At 41.0% G+C, this 17,396-nt stretch overlaps 1 protein-coding gene across 8 annotated transcripts in view; it reads left to right on the forward strand.

Moving 5' to 3' along the window:
• The window catches only part of NOSTRIN (nitric oxide synthase trafficking), a 65,676-nt gene that overhangs the window by 17,248 nt on the left and 31,032 nt on the right, over positions 1-17,396 (forward strand). For 4 of the 8 annotated variants that reach the window (XM_070357879.1, XM_070357873.1, XM_005887604.3 and 1 more), the window contains exons 3-7: positions 7,307-7,390; positions 10,810-10,872; positions 11,074-11,155; positions 13,813-13,875; positions 16,639-16,737. In XM_070357879.1, coding sequence (XP_070213980.1) covers positions 7,307-7,390; positions 10,810-10,872; positions 11,074-11,155; positions 13,813-13,875; positions 16,639-16,737 — 391 coding nt within the window. The remainder of the gene's footprint in view (positions 1-7,306; positions 7,391-10,809; positions 10,873-11,073; positions 11,156-13,812; positions 13,876-16,638; positions 16,738-17,396) is intronic. The other 4 variants (XM_070357886.1, XM_070357912.1, XM_070357895.1 and 1 more) reach the window with 2 other exon arrangements.

Consider the following 17,396-nt stretch of genomic DNA (forward strand, 5'->3'; position numbering starts at 1 on the left):
TTGTATGAGCTTGCCGCTATCTTTCAAATGGCAAACTGATAAAGCTTGTGTGGAACATGTCAGCATATCAGGTCCCAAGAAGCTGTTGCTGATAGAAAGCAGGAGGCCAGGAATGGGGGTGTGATATTGCAAAGAGTTTCAGACTAAAATTTCTTCTTAATTCATAATAAAGGGGGGAGGGTTGTCACCTGCTGTTTTCAGTCTTGAGAGAGCCTTCGTTCAATTTTAACCGATTCCTCATAGACACAGAAGCAGCTACAGTTTTCATTTTTAATCTCTTTTTATCATCTTAATTTTCTTAGAGTAGAGCACTCGAAAATTGATTACCTGGTCACTTATAGTCTTACAATTTAATTTGTGCCCTGTCTAAAATATTGAATCTGATACCACATATTTTCTGTCTCTCATGTTTTTTTAAATATGATTTATTTTCAAATCTAAGACAAATGTTAGTCTTTGACTTATTGGTTGATCTTCATTATTGCTAATGAAAATGTGTTGACCTGCCTCCACATGCTGAGAGGAAATTAGAATATAACTGGATTAAAAGTCAGTGCATGCCATTTCCCTGGTCAGGGATTATTAAGACTCACTGGAATATTCCAAGATTGAATTACCCATCCAAAAAGATACATCATCAATTTCACATGTGCCAAGACAATTGCTTGGAGAGAGAATCTCAACTCCTATTAGATACAGTAGCTGTAGGGCTAGAACATTAGCTCAATGTTCTTATAAACTAGTTTCCAATTATTTTAATGAGGGGGGAAAAGTCCATGTCTCAATTTGAGGTTAACTCTGCCTCTGTTGACTTTCTTCACATGTGGTGTCTTCTAGACTAGGAGCCATATTAAAGCACATACCTTAGAAGAAACCAGTGTGGCTGGGGGTGCGCATTGCCATGTCTGCCTTGGGAAAACATGTCCCTTTCTGACTCTGTCCATTCATTTCTTTTTAGCAGGAATTCGGAAAGGATGTATATTCTGCTTCATGGGACCCTAAACAGATGAGCCACATGGCGGTGTTTGTTTCAATTTGCAAGCATTCTAACCTATAACAATGACAGCTCTCTCCACACTTACCAGTTGGAATGTGGCTTTTTAGAGTGATTTTTCTCTGGGGAGGAATTTACCCATTAACCTCTGCTAAGATAAAGCCATTTAGGTTCAGAGGCCAGAGAGCTTTTCAGTTGTAAGCAAACTCACCAGAAAAGGAGCCTAGCAACATGTTCCCCTCCTGTACACAAGTTCATCCTTCCCACTTTCTCATTTCCTTACCTTCTGACATGTAGGGTGATCTGCTGGGGATTCTGAAATGGTCATTAGTGTTAAAATGCAAGAGGAAATAACTGCAACCTATTTCACTTGGTTGATGACTCTTTGCGACCCCATGGGCTGTAGCCTACCAGGCTCATCTGTCCATGGGATTTTCCAGGCAATAGTACTGGAGTGGATTGCCATTTCCTTCTCCAGGGGATCTTCCCAACCCAGGGATCGAACCCAGGTCTCCCACATTGTAGACAGACGCTTTACCATCTGAGCCACCAGGGAAGTTCTGAATGTTGGTGTTAAATATGAAATATATGTAGTATTTATGTATTGTGGTGGTTTAAGTCTCTAAGTCATGTTCAATTCTTTGGACTCTTCTGTCCATGAAATGCTCCAGGCAAGAATAATGAATTAGGTTGGCATTTCCTTCCCCAGGAGATCTCCCCAACCCTGGGATCGAATCTGGGTCTCCTGCATTGCAGGCAGATTCCTTACCATCTGAGCCACCAGGGAAACGAATATATTTATGTAGTAGGGCTACCATTAGAGTATTGAAGGCAGAGAGACAAAGGGCACAATTGTGCTGCTCAGAGAGGCTGTGTCCAGCTCAGTCTGGCCTCAGAGGGCTACCTTGGTGACATGTGATATCAGAACCCCTCCTCCCCCACTTTTCTAGACCCTCAAGACCTCCCCCTCCTCATCCAGGAAAGCGCCTTACAACGAACTGCACAGATGCTTTTGGAAGAAGCCCCAGGAAGCTCATTCTGTCTTCTCCTAGGCTGCTGTGATCCCATTTCTACCTGCTAAGCCTCACGAGTTGTGGTGAATCAGAACACTGCAGTTAAAGGCAGAGAGAGAGGCAGTGTCAATTTTGAAAAGCATTTGCTTCTGACTCCCCTGTAATTCTCCAGTTTCAGAGGCAGAAGAGTGGAGTGCTGGGCAGGCAGGTTCTTGAGCCAGACTACCTGGGTTTGCATCCCAGCTGTCACTTCTTCATGAGTGACCTCCAGCAGGGCAAGTTACCGACTAAACTCTCTGTGCCTCAGCGTTCCCCTCCATGAAATGGGTAGAGTCAGTGTGCCTTCCTGATGGGAGTGATTGCAGGTTATAAGGAAACATACCTGAAGCACTTAGAATGTTGCCTGTCATGTTGTATAATAAATGCCGGAGTCACTAGTTTCTGTGTAGACAAAACACAGGTCAAGCCTCATCAACATGTCACAAATTTGTCAGGAGAGACTGCACTGTTTGGACACAAACCTCATGGGCAGGATTACAAGAATTTTTAAGCTGTATACCAACCTATAAAACTACAAATCTACTTCCTGTAGATTTCTAAGATAATTGTATGTAAAGAGAAGCCTTCCAAAGCAAGAGATGCTGTGTGGTAATTGGGTCTCTCTAGGCTGATTTCCTACCGTTCATGAGAGAAAGCCAGCAGAGACACGGAGCTCAAAACAGAAGAGCCCATCAGTTCAAAGTGAACAGGACCCTCTCCTTTCTTGCCACCAAAGCCCATTCCGCCCCCTCTCCCCCCGACCCTGCAGGTGAATCAGAAAGGGTTAAGGATGTAAAGGAACACCATGCTTCACACTCTTGACATCGTCTTTTTTTATTTCTGCTTAGCCTCTGAGCTATCTTATACAACCTGCAAGAACTGTGTAAAAGTGAAACTGAATTCTGAGGAAGAGCCTGTGCCTGACAGCATTCCCTTTCCTGGGGGAGCCATTCAGGATGGTTCTGGAGCTGTGGATGAGAAAATTGTGCCTTCTTTCCCCCACACCTCTCTGTCTCTGTATATTTGGGGTGTTCTGAATGTTTGGAAATTCTTTTGGATACATACTCATAATCATATTGTTGCAGGAAAGGGGACCCCTTCCAGGGCCTGAAACTGGGCTCTTGTCTAACACTCGGAAATGAATTGTCCAAGGAGACACATGTGCTGACAAAGCAAGAGATTTTATTGAGAAACGGCACCTGGCCGGAGAGCAGGAGGGTAAGGGAACCCAGGAGAACAGTTCTGCCACATGGCTTGCAGTCTCAGGTTTTACGGTGATGGGGTTAGTTTCCGGGTTGTCTTTAGCCAGTCATTCTGACTCAGAGTCCTTCCTGGTGGCGCATGCTTTGTTCAGCCAAGATGGATGCCAGAGAGGAGGATTCTGGGAGGTGGTCGGACATGTGGTGTCTCCTTTTGACCTTTCCCCATCTCTTCTGGTTGGTGGAGGTTTATTAGTTCCATGTTCCTTACCAGAACCTCTTCTGTCATAAAACAACTCATGCAAATGGTTACTATGGTGCCTGGCCAGGGTGGGTGGTTTCAATCAGTGTGCTTCCCTAACAATATTAGAAAAATTAATATTTATTAAGAACTCATTCGGTGTCTATCACTATCTGAGCTCAACAAATGCATCATCACTTTTAATGTTCTATGTGTGGCTTCCAAGCAAGAAAGGAATGCTAGAAATGAAACGCCTAAAGATCCCTCTGGTTAGGATGGGTTAGAAGAGGGTTTATGTGTCTAGCTGTTGCAAGTGCTAGAGAGTCGTGTACACTGATGTCAGAGCTGAGCACAGTTCAAATGTGTGGGACTGAATTTAAATAATTCAGCAGTTTAAAATTTTCAAAAGTAGTGAAATGAGAACAGACTTGTAGTGGAGACTGGTTAAAAATTCTAAGCAAGACCTGATAGGAAGTCTATTCATTCATTCAAGAAATACATGCTGAGTACCAATCACATGCCAAGCACTGTTCTAAGCCTAGAGATATAGCAATGAGTAATACAAAATCCTGACCCTGATGGAGCTTACACACTAGAGATGTTCATAGAAGCACACTAAAAAATTATGTGATATAAGATAGTGATAAATGCTAGGGCATAAATAAAGCTGTAGGGGATACTTACAAGAATGCTGTTTTCAATAGGCCTCTGAGGCAGTGATGTTTGCACAAGACTGGTTGAAATTGACAGGAAGGAGAATGCCATGGGGTTATGTAGTAGACCAACTACCTGGCAGAGGCCACAACATGTGCAAAGACCCTGAGGCAGGATGACATAAGGCTACTGAACAAGGGTATGGTGAACGAGGGGATGACAGGAGAAGAAATCAGAAAGAGGGCCAGGGGCCAGGTGGTGCAGGTCAATAGAAATCAATAGAAATAGAGTCTTTGAGCCTCTATTTAGGTGATTGCCACATCTTAATTATCATAAAACCCCTTAAGGTAAGTCTGATTACTTCCTTTTAAAGTTTTCTAAAGCCACTCACTGGAGAAGGAAATGGCAACCCACTCCAGTATTCTTGCCTGGAGAATCCCAGGGACGGGGGAGCCTGGTGGGCTGCCCTCTATGGGGTCGCACAGAGTCGGACACGACTGAAGCGACTTAGCAGCAAAGCCACTTTACTGAGTGACAGCCTCTCCTGGGATTCTAGAACATTCAAGTTCATTGAGGGTGGTGGTCTCTTTGAGCTTGCTGCCAACCAGGACTCTCTCTCTCCATCAGTCAGAACTTATTCCAAGAGCAGAGAAATCTTTTTTAAAACACTATGAGTTATTTCTTTATCATCTTCATTATTTAAAAATATTTGTCTTAACCTTTTCTTATTCTTGAACAAGGCCTGCTACCAAATGGGTGTTTTCTGCACCTAGGCCTTAACATACATCCTGAATAACTTGGCACACAGCTGTATTAATGAAGAAAAATGAATAGAAATTTAGCAACAGGTTCATAGCCTATGATATCTGGATTTCACTTACAAAATAGAACTGTCTTTCCTTCTTTGGTCCATAACACTGAGTCTAATTTGTGTGAGAACATCCAAGTATTAAGTTAATTACTGGAGAGTCCTGAGATTGTTCCCCAAATGAAATGGAGTCATAAATAATTTTTAAAGATGTTTTATAATAAAAATAGAATTGAAAGACTGAAAAATATGTAATAAAGACTCTCTGGTCTATAGTAAGATGAAAAACACAGTATAAATTCAACTTAATTTCTTACATTTTTATTATTTTCATTGAAAAGTGAGGAGATGAATAAAAATGTGTCTTCATTTTAGTTATAGATGGGCCTAGAATGGGACATGGAAAAATCAGTTTAAGATGAGAGTGATTCAGTCTATCCCAAAGAACTATTTCTTTTGAGGGGCATGCCCAGATTCCCTAATGGGTCTTGTCTTGCATACAAACTCATGGGAATTCATCTTCTAAATCCCGTGTTGGCCCATTAGGAAGCATGCTGTTGTTTAGTGGCTAAGTCATGTCCAACTCTTTTGGGACACCATGGACTCTAGCCTGCCAGGCTCCTATGTCCATGGAGTTTTCCAGGCAAGAATACTGGAGTGGATTGCCATTTCCTCTTCTGGGGAACTTCCGCACCCAGGAATAGAACCCGAGTCTCCTCCATCAGCAGGCGGATGCTTTATTACTGAGACAGCAGGGAAGCCCCAACTAGAAAGTTACTGTTTGGTTAATTCCATTATTATCTTATTACCAGCTATTATAGTCTAGAGTTAGTCTGACGGTTCTTATGTCTCAGGATAAGTAGGAGCGTAGTTGGAATAGTTTGCAAGGACTGCCATAGCAAGGCACCACAGACTGGGTAACTAAACTTCCAGTCTTACTGTCACTTATTGTAGCTTAAACTATAGAAACATTATTGTGTCACAGTCCTGGAGGCTGGAAGTCTGAGATCAATGCGTCGGCCAGGTTGGTTCCTTCCAGGGACTATAGGGAAGATCTGTTCCATGCCTCTCTCCTAGCTTCTCTGGTCTGCTGGCGTTTAACCTTCAGGATCCTTAGCTTGCAACTCATCATCCAGCTCTCTGCCTCTTCATCTTTACACAGCATTCTCCGTGTGTGTGTCTGTGTGTGTCTATGCCCAAATTTCTTCCTTTCATTAGGACACATCCATATTGAGTTCTAGCTCATCCCAGTGACTACATCTGAACTTGATCATTTACAAAGATTCAATTTTCAAATAAGGTCATATTCACAGACAAAAGGGTTAGGACTTAAGCATGAGAGGGTAACAAGCAGGAAGGCCAGGGGTCTCCAAACAGAGGAGATAAACTGCAAGTGTCAGACATTTTTTTCTCTCTCTTAATGGCAGAAGGAAACAAACTAGTGTTGCATTTTTTCCCCCTTCTCTATACAAATTTAAAAAGAGGTTTCTCTTAAAATTCTGTGTTGCCTTTAAGACACCTGGTTCCACCTGAGCTTAACTTTTCTCAAACCTTGAGCTAACCAATGCATTTTTCTTATGGAAATGTTTGTCTTAAGCTTTGTTAATGAACTATGTATTCACCCCAGACTCAGTCTTCAAGTCAGTTCTGCCTAAAGGCTCAGACAAACCAGTATGTTATACTCAAACATTGTTCTCCTAATCTGGGTTAATGGAACTATATAGTTGTATGGAAATCTGCCCTTCTTCAAGATTCATGTCAATCGTTTTATGGCCCAGGATGACTCACCTGGTGCCAAGATTATCTCAAAATGCATCTTGTAGATGAGGGGCCTGGTACCATTCTCTGAGTTTTGAGACATTTCCTTTCTTTAATTAGTGGACTGCTAGTAGCTATATAATATCCAGCTAAAGACTAGCAGGGGAGCACTCTTTCTGCTCCCTTCTGATGTCTTTGTCAGAAGCTTTCTCTATCTCTTTTATACTTTAATAAAACTTTATTGCACAAAAGCTCTGAGCAATCAAGCCTTGTCTCTGGCCCCCGATTGAATTCTTCTCCTCCGGAGGCCAAGAATCCCGGCGTCTTTTGTGGTTTAGCAACAACCTTTCAGGAACACAATCCAACCCATAATGCTACTGTACAAGAAGGTTAAATTAAAACTTCTCTCCCTTTTTAGGACTCTCCTGGATATCCTTAAGGGTTACGCCTAGGACAGGAGAATCCTTCTAGTAGACAAATCATTTCCTTATGCTTTACATTATCAGCCTGAGTCCTCCTTCAAATCTTTGTGTGTGTATTTGTGTTTTTCTTGATTTCCAGTCATTGTATTCTATCCAAAAACTCTCCCTTTGCTAACAGGGCAAATCTGGAGATTAATTATGCCAAAGGACTTCAGAAACTGGCAACCAAGCTAAGCAAAACATTACAGAGCGCAAAGAAAAAGTAAGTACATGGAAGAGGTAAGGCAAAAATCACTCTTAAAAATAATTTTTAAAAAGTGACATTGTTGTGGCCACGCATTCCGGAAAACAGACTCACTCACAAGGATAGTGCAGATAGTGGAGTGCAGTTTATTACACCAGCAGGCCCAAGGCAGAGTTTCCTCTTAACCAAGAACCCCGACCAGTTTTTGTGAAAACCTTATATACCCTAAGTGTACATGCTCAAACCCACCTCCCCAAAGTCTCTGAAACTAGTCTGAATAAAGGACAAGAAGAATACAATCAAAGTTAACCTGTGATTTGTATGCCTTAAACCCGTGATTCGTATGCCTTAAGCCTCGGTAGCTAACCGTGGACAATTATCAATAGGCCTGTGGTCATACCCCAGTAAGCATAATAGAATTTCTGCTTCTATTCGGTTACACAGATAATTAGGGTATTCTTTTAGGTGATGGAGAGCCTACCTACGAGCCCTGGGGCTCTTCCGTGGTGGGGGCGGTTCTGGTTTTCCAGTTGGTTTGTTGTTTCTGTACATACTGGGCACATAGCTCAAAGTCCACAGTCCGGCCCAAGGTGGAGTCCTGCTTTCAAGATGGAGCCTGTTCTGTCTGTTTCCTCCAACGTATGTTCAGTTCCAGCTTCCTTTTATGAAGGTGGCAGGTCCAGAGCATCAAGCCTGGTTTCCAGTTCTTGGGCACTTACTGTGTGCCAGACACTGCGTTAAATGCTTTTCTAGATTTGCTACACTTATTTTAATCCTCACAACAATCTCTGAGAAGTCTTTTTATGATCACTATTTACACACAAGGACTTAAAGCTTGGAGAGTTTAAGAAACGTGTGACACAGATAATGCATTTCAGAATTGAATTCATCCTGTGTCATTGTGAGGCGTAAGATCATATTCAGAAAAGGCCTTGGTGATGATACTAACTTAGGAAACAGAGTTGTTAAGTCGGTAGGTCTTGAAGTCCTGAAGTGGGTATCCCGCTTTATCTCAATTTTATGACTTTCAACAAATAACCTGGCCTCCCTTGATTTCCTCTTCTGTTATATGGAGTAACAGGACATGCTCCTTTGTGTGTGTGGGGAGGGTGGGTACAGGAGTGCATATTAAATGAGATAATGTATGTAAATACATTAACACATCAGGTGCTGAAAAAAATGTTGGTTCACAAGTTTTTTTTTAATTCAGTTGAAAATGAAGTCAATTACTTCTCTCGGGGAAGAGAGGAAAGATATTGGTATTCTTATAAAACAGTCCATTAGTGATAATTTGTTACAAAGATTTGACTATTGTTTGCAGATGTCACCCAATGGCAGTGTCATTGCAAAGACCCCTTCTGATGGTAAAAGAAAGAGGGAAAGAAAAAAATAGAAGCCTTGTGGAACATTCCTACTCCTCCTTAGGCATCATCCTATAACAGCAAATAGTGGCTCTGAAATCGCTCTGACTTTGAGCCTGATTTTTAGGATAGTATTTTAGTAGCCTGGGGCGTTCCTGGTGGCTCAGATGGTAAAGAATCTTCCTGTAATGCAGGAGACCTGGGTTCACTCCCTAGGTCAGGAAGATCCCCTGGAGTTGAGAATGGCAACCCACTCCAGTGTCTTGCCTGGAGAAGTCCATAGACAGAGGAGCCTGGTAGGTTGCAGTCCATGGAGTCGCAAACAGCTGGACATGACTGAGTGACTAACAGTTTCAGCCTGCAGAGGAACTAGTAGAGCGCCCTGGTTGAATATAAATGGACTTTTTCAGATTGCCCAGGTTTTAATTCTGGCTCTATCACCTACCGTCTGGGTGAATTAGGAATTTCGTGCTCAGTCCCTAAGTTGAGTCTGACTCTTTGCGACCCTATGGACTGTAGCCCGCCAGGCTCCTCTGTCCATGGGATTTCCCAGGCAAGAATACTGGAGTGGGTTGCCATTTTCTAGTCCAGGGGATCTTCCCCACCCAGAGACTGAACCTGAGTCTCTTGCAGTGGCAGGTGGATTCTTTACCACTGTGCCACCTGAAAAGTCCATATCTTCCCTCTCAGTGTGTAGTGTATTTAAGATGGAAATAAAACCTACCTCATATAATTTCTGTGAGGTACTTGTATAATAACCCAAATTATTTCTTTTCTCAAAGACCAATTAAGTGAGGGTCAGAGAAACTGAGTTCTTCCAAGGTCAAGCAGGGCACAAAGGGGGGCTTGTAGATTCAGACACAGACCCTCTGAGGTCAATGCCTTCACGTTCCTGCTCTGCTGCCCTGCTCCTCCTAGGGGCAAAAGTCAGATTCTCTTCCTGAAAGTGTACTAAGATTTCTTGCAAAACAAACAGACCAAAAAAAAAAAAAAAAAAACCCAAAAACTCAACTGAGATTTAATTTACATGCAATAATAAGCACACATTTTAAGTATATATTTTGATCAATTTTGTTATAAGTATACACCATGCAGCCTCTACCAAAATCAAAATATACCTATTTTTATCACACTAAAAGATGCCTTGTACCTGTTTACAGTCCTTTCCAAGGTAACATTGATCTGCTTTTTTTTCGATCTAGATTATTTTGTCTTTTCTGGACTTTCCTATAATTGGGAGCATACAGTAGGTCCTCTCTTATGCCTGGTTTTGTGCCTGGCTTTGGATGCATAGAAACTCTGACATGCTTTGATCTAGTTCTCCCATTCTGCGGCTGCCAGGTGCAGCCCAAGTCATTTGGAGGCAAAATCTCTGTGCCATCTTGCTCTCAGTAGGGGCACCGATCTGTCCTCTCCTTTCCATCAAAGCCTACACTGGCTGTATCCCTTCAGTTTATCAATACAATGGGCTTGCTATTTGACGGCCAACTATACATAGGAGAAAAATAGCTTCATATTTCTTGGTTCTCTCTTTGTGCTGCTTGGGTCAGGGCAGAGCAAGCCTTTTGTTAAATTGAGATACTGTTCACAAGCCTATGGAGTATCTGAGCTGTGTTCCTAAAGGCCAGCAGGGAATCTGAACTATACCCCAACCGCAAGAGGAGCACACAGGGAATGAATGAGCAGGGTTCTGAAGTCATCCATCACTTAACTTCTCTGAGCCTCCGGTGGTTCATCTGTAAAATGAAGAGCCTGAAAAGACTGTCTTTAAGGGTCTTCTACCTCTGGCATGCTCTCTCTCACCTGTTCTAAATGCCTTCTTATCCTTGCTTACTTTATTTCCCTAATACTTTACAGACATGAAATGGAAATTGGAATGAAAATGACTGGGAAAAAGCAGATCATGTAATGATTACAGTGCAAATAAATATGTTGGCTTTAATCCCATGGAGAAATTGAAACAGTATTAGGGATACGAGTGCAACTGCCAAATGCAGGAATCAGATGGGATGCTTTATTTCTGGGACTCCTGGGAAAATGACACCCACACTTGTCCTCCCTTGTTTTTCCCTCCAGCTGTCTTGTCAGTGCCTGGGCCTGGGTCTCAGAGGGCATGAAGTCTGCAGGGGACCTGCATCAGTGAGTACTCACAGCCCAGCCTTGCTCCAACCCCAAAGGGAGTCATAAATATTTAAAGCGGGCGTACTACAAATACTCCCGTGCAAACTTGCACTGAGTAGATATGCTGTAATACACTATTTTATTTCCTCAGAAAATAATTTGGAAGGTAGATATAAATCCTAATACTAGGCTTGTGTGTCTTTTATGTTCTATTTCCAGAAAACTTGGCAAAGCAATTGAGTTGGAAGCAATAAAACCAGCTCATCAAGTCCTGAGTGCACATGAAAAAAAGAGAAAATCAGTGAGTCAAAATATTTCTTTTCTGCCCTGTTAAAGCAAGATTTCTGTCTTTGGCTCAAGAGCTAGGTAATCGAAAAGTGATACTAAGTTTTAGGAATTTTATCATAAAAATAAACACAAATCCAAAGATTTATGTATGAGGATGTTTGTTAAAGCCTTGTTTATAGTTGTGAAAAAATGGAAACATTTTCATCTTCCAAAAATAAATTAGGATAAATTCAAGCAATGGAATGTACCCATTAAAAATCTTTTGGAAGAATTTAATGGTATGGGGATATAGTGCTAAATTAAAAAAGAAAGTGAGCAAATCTAACAATGTAACTTCAATTTTGTAAAATAAATGTGTGTATATATGCATAGGAAAAAAACTAGATGCACCTTCCCAGAATGATTATCTCTAGATAGTGGAATTAGAGGCTATTTTTATTTAATTTTTTGGTATTTTTTTGTATTTACATTGCTTTTCAATTAATAAGTATTCCTTTAGTAAATAGAATTATAAACACAATTTTAAGAGGAAATGCTTTTTTATACTTTTCAGCTTGGGATTAGGTTAAAGCAATAATAGGTATTGCTATAGATATCAAATAGCCTTAAAACTGAAGAAAAATGAACAATACTTTCAGGGCACCTGGTCATCTGTATGGCCTATGTACTTTTCCTTCCAGAACAGTTTCATTTGCGCTCCTTTTCCTTTTATTTGTGCATCATATAGTCAGTAAGTACTTCAAAATATATTTCCAGGCAACATACTGCTGCTACTGCTAAGTCACTTCAGTCGTGTCCAACTCTGTGTGACCCTATGGACGGCAGCCTACCAGGCTCCCCCGTCCCTGGGATTCTCCAGGCAAGAACACTGGAGTGGGTTGCCCTTTCCTTCTCCAATGCATGAAAGTGAAAAGTGAAAGTGAAGTCGCTCAGTCATATCTGACTCTTAGTGACCCCATGGACTGCAGCCTACCAGGCTCCTCCGTCCACAGGATTTTCCAGGCAAGAGTACTGGAGTGGGGTGCCATTAAGGGGTATTTAATGAACGCTGCTTAACTCTAATAGAGATGGTGTCACTGTCTGGTAAGGTGAGAAGTTCAGAGCAGTAGTAGTAGGTCTTTGCAAAAGGTAGGGGCAGTAGCTAAGCGGAGTTTTAAGTGACCACAGCCAGAGAAAGCCAGTCTTAAAGGTGGTAAGTCCGTAGGATGAGGGGATTTATGAAAGCCCTGATGGAAGAGAAATGATACTGAAAAATTCTTATTTGAACTCATGAAACTACGTCAGGAAATGGAATCAATGTTGGGTGAACATCCATGTATTTTTACTAGAATGGATGCCCTCCTTAGGGCTAGGATGATGGGGCAGTTTACAGTAGTTACCAGAAAGTAATATAATCTGCCTTTGCAAATCATCATAATAGAAATCAAACACTAGTCTATATTTCATTAATTACAAAATATTTTCATACCACATAATAATATGAGAATCACCAGAATTTCCTTAGTACTTACTAAATCAGACACAGTGCTATGATTCTTATCCCATTGCTTTAGATAATTAATATCATGGTCCCCACACTGCTGGTTCAGTTCGTAATTGTTTCATATTTGCCGATCCCTATTGCACCCCTGGGCTTCCCTGGTGGCTTAGTGGTAAAGAAGTCGCCTGCCAATTCAAGAGGCGGAGGTTCAGTCCCTGGGTTTAGAAGATCCCCTGGAGAAGGAAATGGCACCCCATTGCAGTATCCTTGCCTGGGAGATCCCATGGACCTCTAGAGGAGCCTGGTGGGCTACATGGGGTCGCAAAGAGTCAGACACGACTGAGTGACTAAACAACATTGCACCCCAATCACCCTATCACATTTTCTCACAAAAGATTTGAATTTTTTAAGTGAACTCGATCTGCATTTCAGCCACAGAAAGTCAAAAGTGGCACAATGCATAAAATTATTTTAATCGTATTTGTTACAATAAAACACATAATCCAAGTTTAATGAACTGGTAAGAAAAAATAAAAGTACAGTGTTGCTAGATCTCAATGTGGTTGAGTGATGGCTGGTCTAAGGGTTTAGAGGAAAGGTCTATGGTTCAGGTAAAAGGTTTTGCCCTCACTTAAATCTGGTCTCCTTACGAGGCTGCCTAGGTCCATTTTCATCGGCTTTATTACTGTTCCACTGGCTATTGTAAAGTAGGAGAAAAAGTTAATTATGATGAAGGATTCAATCTCTTTAAAATTAAAGCAGTATTCACTTCAGAAATTATAAGACACTTAGCTAAGTTACCGCTGAAGGACTTTTACCATTTCTCAGGGTGTTAAAGTGTGGGCTGCACAGAATGAAGCAGAAAAGGAAGTGATAGGATGGGACGTGATATCAGGTTACACAAGTTCCTCCTCCACTCCACACAGATTGTGCCCATTTATGGTTTTTTTTTAATATAACTAAATATTAGAAATGATTATCTTACCAACCAAATGCATTCATACTAAATCCTGTGATAAGATTCTTGACCTGAGGAAAAGAGAGTTGGCTACTTTCTCAGGAAATATGTCCACTGTAAGGTTTTTAAATTTCTATTGCTTGTGATACGTTATACTATAATTAATAAGCCAGCACCATGACTCAACAAGAGGACAGCAAGATTTTTTTTTTCCCTTTTTCCCCCTTGATAGCTTGAAAACGAAGTTGAGAAGACAGCAAATCTTGTTATTAGCAACTGGAATCAACAAATTAAGGCAAGTATACACAAATGTCATTTGTGTAAACTCAATATTGAGGATTGAAGCTTTTGGCATTTGCACAAATGTGATCTTTTTTTTTTTTCTGAAGTGAAAATGTTCAATCATGTCAGACTCTTTGCAACCACATGGGCTATAGCCTGCCAGGCTCCTCTATCCATGGAATTCTCTAAGCAAGGCTACTGGAGTGGATTGCCATTCCCTTCTCCAGGGGATCTTCCCATCCCAGATATCGAACCTGGGTCTCCAGCATTGCAGGAAGATTCTTTCCCATCTGAGCCACAAGGGAAGCCCCGTGCATTTTCGTGTCAGTATTTGTAAGTGCTAACTGAAGAGAAGAATGTTTCCTCATCCGAGTTATTATATAGATATGTCCATGGAAATCCCATGGAAAGAGGAGCCTGGAGGGGTACAGTCTATGGGGTTGCAAGAGACTAACACAACTTAATGACTAAACAACAACAACAAATCTTTCAACTAAATCTATAGAGGAGCAAAACTCCAAATATGGCTTTCATTTATAGCTAATAAGTAGCTTTTATTGTATGTCAAGTGCTATATATATTTATGTATTGAATCATCACAAAAACCAACCAGTGTGGTATATGACTACGTGTTGTCCCATTTTATAGATGGGTGGGGAAATGTAGACACAGAGGTTAATAATCTTCTAAGGTTACAAAACTGGTTAATAGTTGAACCAAGTAACCTGAGCTCCAGGTTACTGACCTTAACCATTACCTACACTGACTGCCTCTCTGTATAATTTGTAACTTAGGGCATGATATGAATACTGAGTTTTGGTCTTGTCTTTTATAGAAGGTCATTTGTGACCTGTTTCTCCAGTGAGAGGAGCATGGTTGAGGGATGGGTAAAGCTGTGTAAAGGGGAATGCCTGTATTGATTCCATGAATATGTATGACCCGCTTCTTGTGCAGCATGCTGCACTAAGACACAGTCCTTGTTTCATGTAATTTAAAGTATACTAGCTAGATATTAATAACATGTGTGCAGGAAATAGTGAATGACTTCTAAGGAGAGAAGTTATGATCTGATGTGAGAATTTAGGGCATCGTTATATGGTCGTAAGCAGAGAGAATCACAGATGGTGCCCATATGTATGTACAGAAGATTATTCTAGAACAATCTAGTTTAGAAGGAATTCATTTTGAGTGGGAAAGACTAGAAGCCAGGGCAGAGGGAATCTGCTCAGAAAACCCAATGATCCCCTTTGAGAAGACCTGGACTCCCAAAGTTGAAATTCTCCTTTTTCATCTCTAAAGTACTGGTGCCCCAAAAGATCCTTCTTTCTCAAGTAGACACTCATGAGTGCCAAATAAGGGGAGACACCTTCAGAAACTGGGGGCCCCATTTCAGCCCTCAGTGTTGCCTCTGAAGCTGCTGCTGGAATCGAGGGCTCCTTAAGTCAAGGACATTATTTATAAATGTTTGAGAAAAGTGAATTTATATACTGACAATAGTAGTCCCGGTAAAAAGATGCTCATGAGAACCACTTTTATAGTAAATATGTGAACGTCCCATAAACAGTGTCCAGTCATTTGTTTCCAAGTTTGCTCTTGATTTATGAGCTTTCTCAAACAGTTTGTTTTTAAAGAATTCATTCTTAAATATTCAGCTTTCATGGAAAATTTGATATAATAGATGGGAAGAGAAACCATTTTCAGTAGCTGTCACTGCTTTCAGGAACAACTACAAAAAAACCTTATTTCCCAGTTTCCACCAAGTAATTTTTCTAAGTAAAACAATTTTATTTTTATGAAGATTGACAGAGAAATTAGGGAACATAAGATGCTTGTGCTATAATAATTTTCTCTCCAGTTACAATTCAAGGGATTCAGCATGTCTTCATTCAGTAATGAAGCATAGTCTGTTTGGGAGATGCAAGGGAAAAGCCTTAAAGGACCAAATGTCCTTGCCTCCTGCTCTCGTTTATCAGCAGGCATGTGACCAACAGAAGGTGGGGGGAGGCAGGCTCTCTAGGCTGCTTGTTCCTTGAATTCCCTTTTATAGAGGTTTCGCGTGTTTAGAGACATTCAGAAGGCTTTGCCTCTGACTTCCTAGGGAAAGAGAGACGTAGATTTCCCCCTTCATTATCTGGTTTTACAGGCCTTGCAACTTGAGGTGAAACACCATACAGCCTTTTCAATCGACCCGGTTCCTGAACAGGCTGAATCCAACTCAAACCAGATTCTATTGATTTATCTCTGGAACATCCCGAGCTGGGGCTGTATGCAACAGAGAACAATCACTTAAATTATAATCCATGCCGAGGTTGGAGGCATCAGCAGAGGAGGGGGACTTTAAATGCTCTTCCTTCCCAACTCCTCCCTCCACCTCCCTGCTGCAAATTCAGGGCAGTTCGCAGGATGTCAGGCAGATGCCCAGCTCTCAAGCCAGGGCATCAGGGAGCAAAATTTCCCTTTTGCTCTAAGTTTTAGGAGAGCATCTTAAAATGACCTCAATTATGGTTTGTAGACTTAGCCTTCAATGATTTAACAAAATACATGTCCCTCTTGAATGAACTCAATGCAATGAAAAAATATACAATGGTTCTCAAGGAAAAATATTAGCCACTGTGGTGTTTTAGCAGATTTTGGGGTGAGGGCAGAAATGAAGAACTAAAAATACACGATCATTCAAGCTAGCACGTGAATATAACTTGTTCCAGAACAGAAGAGTTTCTCTCTTGACACCAGTTTCTGATCCTTCTTTGCTTTTCTTGTATGTTTTTGACTCTAGGCCAAGAAGAAATTGATGGTTAGCACCAAGAAACATGAAGCACTTTTCCATCTTGTAGAAAGCTCCAAGCAGATTACAACAGAGAAGGAGAAGCAGAAGGTAACATCTCATGGACAGCTGAATGCATGTGGCTTAGAGATGGGTGGGCTTCCTGCCGTTAGCTGTGAACACAGGAGAATTGGCTGACTCCACGTCTGTATGGGGTCTCTGCAGAGCTGTAGTGTGGCAGAGTATGAGATGGGATCCAAAGTTATTCCTGGTCTCCACATATTTTTGAAAGGTATTATCAACAGATGACAAAGCAAACCAGTGTCCAATGTTTTTGATAAGGATCCCTATTAAACACCCCAAATAAGCTCATACCCCAAATAAATAAGATATACATATGCATAATATATAATGTACTTTACCTATCCTGTATATCCTATATATACTTTTATATTATATTGTTACAAACCTTATAAAACATAAAAAAGTAGAAATATTTGAAGCATGTGGTAAAAATGAAATAATATTTTCAGTGATTAGTTGATCATGATGACTTCATATAGTCATTCAATGACATACACAAATAAAATATACATGTGGGACAAGGTTCAGCCTTAACCCCAGTGAAATATAAATTCGTATTTCTAGTATGTCCTCTTATGTCAAGTTTTTGGTCAGCTTCTTATCAGCTCTCATTAGATTATGCCAGTTTTCACCTTTTCACACCGGTGATGATCCAGCCGTCATCCAGAGCAAGAGAAAGCAGGAGC

Source organism: Bos mutus, chromosome 2 (genome assembly GCF_027580195.1).
Source record: "Bos mutus isolate GX-2022 chromosome 2, NWIPB_WYAK_1.1, whole genome shotgun sequence".
NCBI classification, from domain to species: domain Eukaryota; kingdom Metazoa; phylum Chordata; class Mammalia; order Artiodactyla; family Bovidae; genus Bos; species Bos mutus.